The sequence below is a fragment of the Lathyrus oleraceus genome, chromosome 1 (genome assembly GCF_024323335.1).
Source record: "Lathyrus oleraceus cultivar Zhongwan6 chromosome 1, CAAS_Psat_ZW6_1.0, whole genome shotgun sequence".
NCBI classification, from domain to species: domain Eukaryota; kingdom Viridiplantae; phylum Streptophyta; class Magnoliopsida; order Fabales; family Fabaceae; genus Lathyrus; species Lathyrus oleraceus.
Genome location: NC_066579.1, coordinates 103,187,565 through 103,201,912, shown reverse-complemented (window position 1 = coordinate 103,201,912; position 14,348 = coordinate 103,187,565). Strand labels below are relative to the sequence as shown.

The 14,348-nt window shown below is 34.9% G+C and overlaps 2 protein-coding genes across 4 annotated transcripts; both read left to right on the top strand.

The window, feature by feature from the left end:
• The first annotated feature begins 4,575 nt into the window (after positions 1 to 4,575).
• Positions 4,576 to 9,225, top strand: LOC127119666 (L-aspartate oxidase 2-a, chloroplastic). Of its 3 annotated transcripts, none has more exons than XM_051049972.1 (8): positions 4,576 to 4,718; positions 5,600 to 5,743; positions 6,278 to 6,635; positions 6,781 to 7,023; positions 7,138 to 7,194; positions 7,289 to 7,369; positions 7,635 to 7,696; positions 7,855 to 9,225. In XM_051049972.1, exons 2-8 carry the CDS (start codon positions 5,610 to 5,612, stop codon positions 8,870 to 8,872), a joined length of 1,953 nt encoding a protein of 650 aa, XP_050905929.1. In that variant the 5' UTR covers positions 4,576 to 4,718; positions 5,600 to 5,609; the 3' UTR covers positions 8,873 to 9,225. The 3 variants fall into 3 exon arrangements, with proteins under 3 accessions (XP_050905929.1, XP_050905912.1, XP_050905922.1); XM_051049955.1 differs by having other exon boundaries at positions 4,654 to 4,863; XM_051049965.1 differs by lacking the exon at positions 4,576 to 4,718 and adding an exon at positions 4,736 to 4,907.
• An 891-nt stretch (positions 9,226 to 10,116) lies between these two features.
• On the top strand, positions 10,117 to 12,056 carry LOC127119662 (GDSL esterase/lipase At3g27950). Its single transcript, XM_051049943.1, has 5 exons — positions 10,117 to 10,486; positions 10,624 to 10,824; positions 10,912 to 11,084; positions 11,161 to 11,431; positions 11,549 to 12,056. Exons 1-5 carry the CDS (start codon positions 10,225 to 10,227, stop codon positions 11,785 to 11,787), a joined length of 1,146 nt encoding a protein of 381 aa, XP_050905900.1. The 5' UTR covers positions 10,117 to 10,224; the 3' UTR covers positions 11,788 to 12,056.
• Positions 12,057 to 14,348: the final 2,292 nt, after the last annotated feature.

Here is a 14,348-nt window from a genome sequence, read left to right as displayed (position 1 = left end):
GTGTGTGTCCATCTAACAAATCAACATCCAAGAGGTCCATGCAAATTGAATTCTCATAGTTGGTTTTACCATTTACCACCTTACCTTCGATAGGTAGTCCCATTAACATGTAGACGTCTTCTAACGTCACGGTACATTCACCGGTTGGAAACCAGAATGTGTGTGTCCCGGGACGCCATCTTTCATATAATGCAATAATAAATTTAGTATCCACCGACCAAGACATTATTTTGCTTACATGTACAAAACCAAAGAGTTCGACATAAGGTTGAATCATTACATCCATGTGTAAAAATTCGTGGACACGAGTTCGAAACTTATAAACATCCTAAAAAAGAAACAACAAAATACGTTACTTTATAAAAACTATAAAAAAATAAGTAATGTTATAAAAAATTGTTCTAGAAAAATAATACATAAATTAAATGCTTACATAAGTTGCTTATGTTTGCAACTGTGCCTCTATATGATTCATCCATAGTGAGGAGAGACATCTTATCGTAGTAAATATATGAAACAATGGTTATTGCAGATGAAAGAGTGATTGTTGCAGAGGAAGAAGTGATTGTTGGTGATGAAAAAAAATGAATCTTGCATGGCTATTTATAACGAGGGACATGCAAATACTTGCAAAAGTTTGAATGCATGGATAAAAGGGCTTGCATGTAGGCGCCAATTGGTTTGGCTTACACATGCAAAATTACCATGCTAGCGCCATATGGATTGGCGCCTCATAGGCTTGCATGCATGCATGGTCTTCACATAGCCTGACGCCTGCATGGCTATCTGCATGCTGAGTTACGAGGTCTGCAAGGTGCCACATGGACTGGCGCCCATGTACAAGTATTACATGTAGGCACCAATAAGACTGATGCTAGGGATTGCATGCATTCCATATTACTTTTCTATTTAAGTGTCTTACCATTACATCCTACAATCAACACAAATTCATATGCACTAAAAAAATTACTTTTCATCTGCACAAAAAATATTACAATGTCATTTGCATCCAAACATACTATCAATGCTTACTGCAACGGTGAGACATATGAGTGTGATCTATACGGGTTTTGTTTTTGAAAGACCGATACTATCTGACTTACGATCAAGAGAGATTCAAATTTCTTGCATTTGAAAAAACGAATTGAATCCTGCATAGGATCTGGTCTCGTGTCACAAATCACGTATCAAAGTCCAATTTATTTCGAGAACAATCAATGTAAATTTTCCCGCTAAAGGTACATGACGATGAATATGTTGAATATATGTTTGTTAGTCACGAACATTCTTGTTGCAACTCTATTGACTTATATATTACTCTTCAACCAAATATACCATCTCAACAATCTCAGATGACTTATCAAGTTGAATCTGATGAATTTAATTCAGAAAACTCAGGTGAAGTTGACCTAGAAGCAGAAGCAGAAGTCAACGTCGTTGATGAAGAAGAATAAGAGACCGAGACACAGGTCGATCATATGTTGAACAACAATATTGAAGATGACGATCATCCAGCACCATTACCTCTAAGTCATGTATATAATCCGCCTCAACATATGACAAACATGGATCTACATGACGATGAAACATCCAACAATGTTTTTTATAACCCGTATCCACAATCAGAGGGTGAGTTAAAAGTGGGAGACATGTTCCTTACTAAAGAAGAATGTGTGCGAGCTATCAAAAAATTTCACATGAACAACTCAACTGATTTTACCGTGAAACGCACTAATTCGAGAAGGTATGTCATCGAATATCGTAACATCCTTTACAAGTTTCGGTTGGCTGCGTCTCACAAGAAGAGAAGCGACTCTTGGGAGATAGCTTCTATAGACCCACCTCACAGTTGCATTACAACTAATGTTATACAAGATCACCGTAAATTAAGCGCTACATTGATATGTCAAGATATTTTGCCGCTTGTTAACAAAGACCCATTAGTGAAGGTGAGTATAATAATATCTCATATCGTCATAAGATATAATTATAATCCATCTTACAAGAACACGTGGATTGCGAGGACAAGACGACAACAATAATGTCTTTCCCATTGCCTTTACTCTTAATGAAGGTGAAACCGCTGGTGGTTGGGGTTTCTTCCTTCGACATCTCAAAACACATGTCGCTCCACAAGCCAATCTCTGTTTGATTTCAGATAGACATGTTGCCATTGAGAGTGCTTACAATAACCATGATAACAGATGGCATGATCCTCCTTCTACCCATGTCTATTGCATTAGACATATCACACAAAACTTCATGCGTGCAATCAAAGACAAGAACCTTTGCAAAAATATGGTGAATGCAGGGTATGCTCTAACTCATCCGTCATTTTAACATTACCGTGATGAAATTAGATTGTCTAATGCAGATGCAGGAAGATAGGTGGATAACATACCAGTAGAGCAGTGGACAAGGGCATTTGACAGAGGCTGTCGATGAGGCCACATGATAACAAACCTTGTGGAATGCATGAATGACGTATTGAAAGGCATTAGAAATCTACCAATAACCGCTCTGGTTAGAATAACCTATTTTATGTTGGCATCTACCTTCGCAACCAGAGGTGAAAGATGGAGTGCAATGTTAATGTCGGGTCAAATATTCAATGAATGTTGTATGAAAGTGATGAAAGAGGAAAGTATCAAAGATAGCACACACGCGGTTACAGTCTTTGACCGTCATAGGCAAAATTTCAGTGTACAGGAAACAATGGACCACAATGAGGGGAAGCCAAATTTATCCTATGCTGTCAAACTAAATAGAAGTTGGTGCGACTGTGGAAAGTTCCAGGCCTTCCGTATTCCTTGCTCACATGTTATTATGGAATGCACACATACTCTCCAGGACGCTTATGGCCATCTATTTGATGTTTACAAGGCCATTACCGCCATGAATGTGTATAACAAAAGCTTCTCAGTGCTACCAATGGAGGAATACTGACCTCCATATGAAGGTGACATAGTTTGACACAACCATGAGATGCGAAGAAAGAAAAAAGGACGACCAAACAACACGCGTATTAGAACAAAAATGAATATGACTGATAAAATGATAAGATTATGTAGTATATATCGTCAACCAGGACACAATAAGAACAAATGTCCCAATCTATGAGCAACATCTGCATCATAATTTAGTATCTCCTTTCAATTTTTGTAACCTTGAATTTTTATCTATCACTATCTTTTTGTTACAACAAGGTTAATAACAAACATCACTACAACATAAGCGAACTTAAAACAGAACATTTCTAACTGATTACAACAATCAAACTAATGTCATCTCGACCAAACATCATTTCCATAACATCCTTATCAGTTTTTACTCGCATCCAACCAAATATACTATAGAGTCTCTCAATACTTCTAATTTTCCCCTTTTGGTATTTTTCCATCTAATAACGAACCAGCTCCCTCTTCAGTTGATCGAAACTACAAATGTTCCAAAAGAGCATCAACATCGGAGCTTGTCTCTCGAATAAATCACTTTTCCATAGCGACGACGAACACCAAACATGTTTGCAATATGACAAAATGAGATGTGGAAAAATGAATCACATAACACATCTATTTATAAAAAAATTTGCACATTACACTGAGGTGCCTGACCAATTGACGTCTCCTCTTCTAAATTACACATGGGCGCCAATTGGATTGACATCACCATGTGCTGTAGCCAATCCAATTGACGCCCTCATTTAAAAATTAAGGGCATGCGCCAATTGGTGTGACGCCTATGCCTTAAGTATTTTTTTTGGGAAACTGGGGTAGATTGGATTTTTTTTTTAAATTGGATTATTTTGGATTTTTTTTTAAAATGTGGGGTATTTGAGTAAAAAATTCAATATTATTTCAAGTAATAATAATGATGAAAATATAATTCAAAGGAATGTTATTTCTTAACTTGAAACAAACAAATTTAAATAGCTCATTTTTAGAATGGAGAGATTAAAAATTAAAAAATCAAATTAGGGAAGCTTAATATTTTATAAAACAAATTTTTGTAAAAATATAAAACTCATATTTAAATAGAATATTTAAATCTTAGTACTAATGTTTTGATAAAAAAGAAAACCTTACTACTATTATTTAGATGTGTTCAAAATCGAATCAACTCAATAGAAAACTGCTAAACTAAATCAAATCAAAATCGCAAAAAATCGCATTTGATTCGGATGTGCTTGAGTCATTTTTTAACAAAACCGCGCGGTTCGGTTTTGTTTGCGGTTTGTAATTTGCAAACTGAACTAAATTAAACCAAACCCCATTATGTTACAATCCAAATTTCACTTATCCCACATTCAATTCAAGATTATTAGTATCAACCTTCTCAAATCTCTTTTAATAGTATTACACCTTCTTCTCATCTTCTTTGTCACGTATATTTCACCTCTTTAACTATAATCTCTCCTCTTTTATGTTCTTTATTTTCGATCTTCTCATTTTTATGTTATTATTTTATCTTCAAATCTTATAAAAAAAATAGAATTAATCAAACCAACCAAAATCTCATTGATTTGATTTAGTTTTAATTTTAAAATTCAACCGAATTAAATAGAAGAGACATATTTTTTTCTCTTGAATTTATAGAGTGAAAACCATCCGTATCGTACTGCCATTATTATCTTATGTCGGCTATTATTATCTTATGTCAAGCATTATATTTTGATGGTTATGTTACGAGCAAATATTCTTCCACTAAGCATACTTTCGGTTAGTTGAGATTCATTTTCTGTGAAGCAACGCTAACTCCTTTTTTCCTCACACTTTTTTGCTGTTTCTGTGTCCTCACACTCATCATACATCAATAACAACAATTACGCTACTTTCTCTTTTCTGCTTTCAGAGCTTCTTCTAGGTTCTCCATTTCTAACTTCAATTTCATGTTTTTCATACAAGCACGTGTGTTTCTGGTTCTTATTTTAATATTTAATTAACATTGTTTGTTTTGTAGTTGTCTTTTTTTTTTGCAGGAAAATAAACAATTCTACCATGTCGTTTTTTGTTTATCCTAAATTTTATGTTTTTTTTGTCTGTTTTTGTTGGTAGTGAGTGGCTATTATTTGTTGTGTTTTGTTGGTTCAATTTTCGGAGTTTTTTGTTTTGGTTCTGAAATTTTGTTTGAACTTGCCAATCTGGGTATTTTGAAAATATTGAATATCTATGAAGCACTCTTACATTGATACGATAATTTGAGAAAATGGAAGTGATTGAATGTAATCACATATGTTGGTGTGGAGCGGATGTTAGACGCAACATACGTCCGACATTCGGTCACGTCTTTAAAAATCGACGAAGAAATCAAAGTTGATGTGACTTGATTTTGTATAATAGATCATGATTGTGTTGGAAAAACAACCGTTGATTTTCTCGTTAACACAAATCAACTATGAGATTACTTATTTTAGCCTCTGAAGTGAATTGTTCACTTCAGATGCGCTAAATTCATTTCTTACGAACTTTTAATGATCGTTGTTAATCGAGAGTTTGCTTATGCTATGCTATGAGTTTGATTCTGCATAGTTTACGGTTTTTGTTGTTATTTATTACGAGAATGAAAATCTGTTTGTGACGAGAGACTGCTTTTTGTGCAGAAACATTGCAATGGCAACTTGTATACCTGCTGGAAGGGGCACATTGCATTACAGAGTGACAGACTACAAAGGACGAAGCCGTAGAAGAACTGCATGGGTTTCTGATATGCCTATCAAGAGATGCTTACAAAAAGATCTTTCATGGTAAGCATTTTGATGCATAGTCATGTCATATCTCACTATCGGTTTTCTTATCTTGAAAATGAGATCTTCTTTGCTTCTTATGAGTCATTGTTGAATGGATTTTACTCGCTTCTCAAGAGTCATTCCATGGTTAGTTTGCTGTTAAAACATTTACGCGGAGCATTCTTAAGGTACGGTTAGAAGAATTTTAATCTAGGAATCAAGATTAGCGATCTCATATCTTGCTAATATTAACATGTGTAAGAAAGAATATCTATGTAGCACCGACACTTCAGATTCAAAATGTGTCAATATCTGGTGTCCTAAATTGGTACATGTGGTTACATTCAATAATTTCATTTTCTCAAAGTATCATCTGCGTCGACGTGTCTGTGTCTGTGTCCTGTCTGGTATTTGTGTCAGTGTTTCATAGAAGAATATTTGTTTTCTTTGCTAGAGTCAAATTGTGAAATCTTACTTCATAGATAGACTTTCGGACTCATTCTTCTTAGAGAAACTAATGATTTTTAATTGTTTTGGGGTTTATATTTTTAGGTCTAAAGCGGTATCCAATTCCAAGGTACTGCAGATACACAGATGTGAGTTTTCTGAACCTCAGCTTTGTAAGAATCGGAAACTCTTCAAAGTCATTTCCTCGTGCATAAAAGACAGTCATACAAAATACTTTGACTTTTCCGTCATTGGGAGTGGAATTGCTGGCCTCGGATATGCGCTCGAAGTTGCAAGATATGGAACTGTTGCAGTCATAACAAAGGCCGAGCCTCATGAATGCAACACAAATTATGCTCAAGGCGGTGTAAGTTCTGTGCTATGCCCTTCAGATTCCGTGGAGAGTCACATGAAGGATACCATTGTAGCTGGTGCCTATCTTTGTGACGAGGAGAGTGTTCGAGTATGTTCTAGACCTATTAAATTTCATGCTCAGAACAATGGCTCTGTTAGCTTATCATTACTATTTCATTGAGCATTACAACAACGGTAGTTCCTATTTACTACTGCGTTGAGCATTACATTACCTTCTAATTCATTTTGTCCAGGTTGTGTGTACCGAAGGACCAGAGAGAGTGAGGGAACTAATTGCTATGGGCGCATCGTTTGATCACGGGGAAGACGGTAACTTGCATCTAATGAGGGAGGGCGGTCATTCACATAATAGAATTGTTCATGCTGCTGATATGACTGGAAAAGAGATTGAACGCGCTCTATTGAAGGAAGTTACCAGCAATCCTAATATTTTTGTGTTTGAACACCATTTTGCTATAGATCTTCTCACTTGTCAGGTTTGTTCTCTTTTCTTTCGGTATTCCTAATAAATATTTGGAAGTTTAAAATTTGAAGAGCATTTTGAATGTTTTGATGCATTCGTTAACTGAAAAGTGCCACTCTTGTTACAGAATGGATCTGATATAACTTGTCTCGGTGTTGACACACTGAATACTGAAACCTTAGAGGTGGGAAAAGCAATTATGTGTAATTGTTTGAGACCAAAATCACTGCCATCATTGAATATATTTTCTAATCTTTAATCTTTTTTAGCTTTTTTAGGTGGTAAGATTTCTTTCAAAGGCGACTTTACTTGCGTCAGGGGGAGCTGGACATATTTATCCTAAAACTACAAATCCATTGGTATCTCTCTTTTACTTGTTTACTTGGATGATATGTTCTAAATTTGGTAATGCAATGATCGAAGTATAAATAAAAAATAAACGAGCAAATCAATGTGTTCTACGATAAGCTAAAAACATTGAGCAATCAAATTGTCTAATTTCCCATTTTGTAGTGTTGATACTTGATTGCATGTTTAATATGTTGATTTGTATATGCTGTATCGATTGCAATGTATTGAAAGTCTTATTTGAATGTTAATTTAAATTGTATTTTACTATCACAGGTAGCCACCGGTGATGGAATTGCAATGGCACACCGAGCTCAAGCTGTGATTTCCAACATGGAGTAAGTTGATTGCTTCATAACCGCTAATATTTACCGGTGAAGGAATAAGGATAACCATGTCAACTCTTTTAGTGTTTTTTATGATAAAGTATATCATATTTTGTTCTTTTCTGTTGTGATTTTTTTCTTCTGTTTTTTAAAACTCATGGTCGATGCAGGTTTGTACAGTTCCATCCGACCGCTTTAGCCGATGAAGGGCTTCCTATGCAACCAACCAAGCCTAGGGATAATGCATTTCTGATATCTGAAGCCGTAAGGGGTGATGGTGGCATCCTTTATAATTTAGCCATGGAAAGGTTTATGCCTTTGTATGATGAAAGGGCGGAGCTTGCTCCAAGGGATGTAGTCGCAAGAAGTATAGACGACCAACTTAAAAAGCGTGACGAAAAGTACGTGCTCCTTGATATCAGCCATAAGCCGAAGAACCAAATTCTCTCACACTTTCCAAACATTGCTTCAACGTGTCTTCAATATGGTTTGGACATAACACGTCATCCGATCCCCGTTGTTCCAGCCGCTCATTACATGTGTGGAGGAGTTCATGCCGGGCTCCTAGGAGAGACGAACGTGAAAGGTCTGTATGTAGCTGGTGAGGTAGCGTGCACAGGTTTGCATGGAGCAAATAGACTTGCTAGCAACTCATTGCTCGAAGCACTAGTTTTCGCGCGAAGAGCTGTTCAACCGTCTGTCGATCAAATGAAAAGCTCTAGCCTCGACCTGACTGCATCAAATTTATGGCCAAGACCTATTGTGCCGTTTTCACTTGGAAGTAACGCGAAAGACAAAATTTTATCAGTGACCGATGAACTGAGGAAAGAACTACAATCTGTCATGTTTTACTACGTAGGAATAGTGAGGTCAACAATGTGGTTAGAGACAGCGGAGAGAAAAATCGGTAGTCTTGAGGCGAAATGGGAGGAGTACTTGTTTAGGCATGGATGGAAACCAACAATGGTGTTCCCCGAGATTTGTGAAATGAGAAACCTCTTCTGTTGTGCTAAGTTGGTGGTTAGCAGTGCACTCTCAAGGCACGAGAGCCGCGGATTGCATTACACCATTGATTTTCCGAATCTCGAGGAAAGTGAGAGACTTCCAACAATCATTTTTCCAAGTTCACCTTTGAACAGTACACGAAGTTGTTCTAGGCTATTACAGAAGCAACCTATGTATCAATAAAGCATCAATTTCTATCATTATATATATGAATAGGTAACTTTAATTGAAGTTCAGCAAAATAAATACCAAAAGAGAAGGAAATAATCACTAGCTAGAATTTGCTATTCAGAATGTCTTTCCTCTCTCTTATAGTTGTTAACTCAGTGATAAGACTTTGACATTGTAACCTCTAAGGACAGAGTTCAAATATAGTTAGATATATAGGTGATTTGGGTCACTCTACCTTCTATACTTTTATGTATTGGCACTTATGTATGCAGCAACTCTCTAATATTGTTAGAATATAACTCTGAAGTAGAGATGTTTCTTGCACATTTTTTCCTTTATTAATGGTAAAATCTACATTGAGATAACTTGCGAATATGTTAGAATGTTTGTATTTGTTTAGAGTTCCACACTTAATAAATATGTCCTGAACATGTGTTTACAAGTGGGGACAATTCTCACCCAATAGAACGGATTTGTAGAGATGAGTTAGACTCAATCATACATTTTTAAAATGGTATCAGAGCCTCGTTTAAGATCTAGTAGACCCCTTCCTATCAGATTTCTGCTATCAGGTTACTCATCCACTATTTATTTTCACACCTCGAATTGTTGATATTATTATTATTTTCACATTAAGTACTTATGATGTGAAGGCCCTCGTGAGTTGTTGTTGTCTTCTTACCAAGAGTTTAGGATAAGGACAAGTTAGTTTGTCATAGTGGTCCAAAACATGTGATTGTTTTATTTCAATAGGAAATGATTTTGTTAGAACTTAGAAATGTACAATGGCTCCATGTATTTTATTAGTAGTGCCAAATTCACCTCTTGGTGTGATTCAAGTAGTTATCAATTCCAACTTCGAACTCAAGTTACATCTTTGTCACATTCACACATTTAAGATTATCATAGGTTCGAATTTAGGCATAGATATGCATCAGTGTTAAATTAATCTCTTGAGAGAGAATTTTTCTCTTGTGATTCTTCCCGTTTCGAGGGATTAGTCTCTGCAGTTGCATGCAGAGAATAACCTATTTATACCAAAATATCATAACAAACTATGATTTTTAAAATAAAAAATAGCAAATTTAATATATGAGTTTCACATCAATACAAGTTTTGTTTGTCATTTTTTAATAAAAAATGGTATAATAATTAAAAATGATAAAAAATTTAGTGCATGGTTTTGTAATTATGTTCAATGTTTAATTAATTTAAGACAAACTTAAGCAAGAAGACAACTGTGTAATTGTAAAAAACTATATGCAACAAAAATTGTCGGTGTATACATATATAAAATAAAGTACAAACCTCACTGAAACCATGATCCATACTAGTGAGTGAGTGAAATCTGCAATCTCCTCAACATGAATTCTAGGAGATTTATTCACTTACTTTGGTGTTTCAATCTGTATGTAGCATTTACATTCATTCAAGTTTCATCTGAGAACAATGTTCATGATTCAAAGAAATGTGACTACCCTGCAATTTACAATTTTGGTGACTCAAATTCTGATACCGGAGCCGGATATGCAGTATTCGCAGGTGTAAATCCTCCCAATGGCATAAGCTTTTTCGGAAGCCTATCGGGAAGGGCTTCTGATGGTCGTCTCATCATCGATTTTATCAGTAAGTCGAACCATTATCATGATAGATTCACACATCAATGAAATTTTCAACTTTAAGCATATTCAGATTAACATATTTAAAGTTATTTGCTGATTTAAGCAGTTGTGAGAATGTTAGAGAATGTTGGATCTTTGCAGGTGAAGAATTAAAGATACCATATCTAAGTGCTTATTTGAACTCAGTTGGATCAAATTACAGACATGGTGCAAACTTTGCAGTTGGAGGCGCGTCCATTCGCCCGGGCGGTTACAGTCCAATCAACCTTGGTGTTCAAGTATCTCAGTTTGTTTTGTTCAAATCACACTCCAAGATTCTCTTCAATCAACTCTCTAACAACAGTTAATTTCTCATCACTTATCATTCTCTTTGATCTATTATGAGTGACAATGATAGTGAAAATTGAATCCATGTGATGTTATTTATAGGGACAGAACCGCCTTTTAGAAGCGGTCTTCCGAGGAATGAGGACTTCTCTAAGGCCCTTTACACCTTTGATATCGGACAAAATGATATTGCCATCGGTTTGCAGCACACTTCCGAGGAACAGGTTAAAAGCTCAATTCCTGATATCTTGAGTCAGTTCGCCCAAGCAGTGCAGGTAAAAACCAACTAGTTCTCCGATTTGTTTGATTTCGATCGCAATGCAATTTCACTAGTTCATTACTATGTTTTAGGATCTATACAATGAAGGTGCAAGAGTGTTTTGGATTCACAATACAGGTCCGATCGGATGCTTACCCTATGATATGATCTATTATCAACACAAGAACGGTAACTTGGATGCAAATGGATGTGTTAAACCGCACAATGAGATTGCTCAGGAATATAACAGGAAGCTAAAAGACCGAGTGTTTCAGCTAAGAAGAAAGTTTCCATTAGCCAAATTTACGTATGTTGATGTTTACGCAGCCAAATACAAACTTATCAGCAATGCAAAGAGCCTAGGTAACTTTCAAATCTCCAAAACACACATCATCGACTAGCTTTCATGTTCGTGTCACGATCTTTCTTATTGCCGAACAAATCAGTCTAAATTTTGACTTGTATGTTGATTTGTGGCAGGTTTTGTGAATCCATTGGAATTTTGCTGTGGAAGTTACTACGGTTACCATATAAATTGTGGGAAGAAGGCGATAATAAATGGAACAGTATATGGAAATCCATGTAACAATCCTTCGCAACATGTTAGTTGGGATGGTATACATTACTCCCAAGCAGCAAATCAATGGATTGCTAAACAAATTGTGTATGGATATTTATCTGATCCACCAGTTTCAGTTGTGAAGGCATGTCTTACATGATTTAGTAGTTTCAGTGAGCATGAACATGTATTTTGATGATTTATCAAGTGTATTGTGATTATAAAGAGAGCATCAACATGAGAAACGGAAGCTATATAGAGAAGTTTAGAGTTGTGGTATCACTTGCAAGCATTTCCAAAGTACTTTCACAAATTCTGTGTTGATGTAATTTTTTGTTATATTGATTTTATTTATAACAATATGAATATTTGTACAATTGATTACAAATGTTATATATATCGAGAATCAAATCATATTTAATTTTTTAATTTGTCCTAAGAATGAAAAATATATAGGATTAAGGAAAACAAAACCGGTCCCTATTAACCTCATCTCAAATTGATGTTTATGGTACCGATTGTTAGTTGATTTAGTGGTGATTGATGTTGAATTTGGTAGGGAAGACCACAATTAGATTCCCACAACTCCGATCTGAAAGGGGCTAGAACCACTTGATGTCAGAATTGACCCGAATCGGATTAGTCTGTCTAGTGGACCACATACTGGTGGTGAATTTTTTTTTATACGAATGGTTTTGAATTAGATCTCATTCGCTGTTTGTATCACATTCTTCCGTGCATCCTAATCTGAAGAGTGTTGAATTTGCCATGTCAATTAATGAGACGCGATCCAACGCTCCTTGTTTTTTTAATTTTTTTCTTTTATTATTTTTAATTACTTTTTTCTTTTAAAATTCATAGTAATTTCATTTTTCGTCCAAAAAATCCCAAAATAATTTATAAAATTCTCTTTTATTTTTCTTCATTTGATTTTCATTTTTTTCACATTTTATCTCACTAATTTTCTATTTTTCATGAATTTTATCTTTTCTCCTTTGCTTTAATTGGTTTAAAAATATTTTTCTGCATTTTTAAATTCTGAAAAATTATTACATGCTTCTCATTTTATTTCTAACTTTCCATAATTTTTTTGACCATTTATTTGGTGTTTTGAAGGACTTTATCATTTTATTTCTATTTTAAAATTCATTTAAAAATACTTTTGGTGCATTTTTATTTTATTTGATTACATTTTATATTTGTGAGACCTTTGTGAGCTTCGGTTGGCCTTGGATCATGATGGCTTGGATCATAAGTCTCATCAAACTCAATGGATCTTGGGTGTTGATGGGGTGAAAACCCTAATCCACCAAAATGGATGATTGATTTTGATGATGACTTGATCAAAATTTTGATCCAATTTGGGCGTGACCTCTCTTGTCCCCATCTTCTTCATCTCCGTCTTTTCCCTTTGATCAATTGGATGACTTGTATCCATCTTGTTCATGATGTGTGGATTGGTACTTGACGAACTTTCATCATTTCAAATCTACCTCCTAATTGATCATGGATCATTTAAGGTACTTCGAATTGATGCATAAGTTTGTCCCAAGTGTCATGAAGTATGAATTGAAGTAATTGACCATCCTCCTAACCTTTGTGTTTGATCATTCCTTCCTTTCTTTTTTGTGTGGCATGACTTTAGGAGAATGAGTTACATATAATTTCTCTAGCATGTATTAACACTAACATTATTATTAACCGACCTAAGATAATTGTGACTTCTACATAAGTCCAATTATGATTGCTTATCATAGCGCTAAATTTGTCCCCAAAAAAATATATTTTTATAAGTGAGATTGTAAGTCTCCTACTCCTCATGGTATTGTGTGAAAATATTGCTCCCTTTTCATTTGTGAGAGCTAGTGACATACTTGTTGATTTTTATCCAAGTTGGAGCCCTTATCATAATGATGTATAAGTTCATGTTTTCATGCTTGTGGGTGAATAGTTGAGTGTTCTACAAAAAATGACCAAACCATCTTTCATTTTTGATTACTAACATCATTTACTAGCATTTTACTTGTATTAAATTTTACTTCAAAGTCATTTACTTTATGCTCTTTTATTTTATGTCATTTACTTTAAACTTTATGTTTAGAATCCCATCTCATATATTTGTGATTATGTCATTTGTTCTTTGTATATTTGGACTTTTCTTTTATATTCGTGTAAAGAAAACATTAATAAAGAAAAACCTAAAAAGAAACTTGTTTCTTCTGATTCATGGACTTGTAGTTATTATCCTTGACATCATTGTGGAGTTATGGACTTAGAATTAGGATCTTGACCTTTGCTTTGGGACGTATGATTTGAGACCTTGGGATTCATCTGATACCTTTGACTTTGGACTTCCTTTGGAGACTTGGTTGAGTTATTTTGATTTCATTAGATGCATGGATTATTATTTGCTTATTTGGCTTGCTTGAGGCTTAATCCAAAGGAGGGAATTCTTACTTGACTTATGTCATAAGGCTTGTTATATCTTGGTTAGATCTTTCTTCCCTAACTTTTACTTTATGTTCTAGGATAGTCTCTTTTTCTCCTCCCCTTCTTAAATTTTCAAAACCCCCTCCCTCTTTTCAAAAACATTCTTGTTTTCCAACTAGAATCCTTTTCTTAATAAAACTTGACTTTTGTCAAGTTATTTTCAAAACCCTTTCCTAATAAATGCTAATTTATCTTAAGCATATTTAGACCAATTTGAAAAGACTTAAAAAT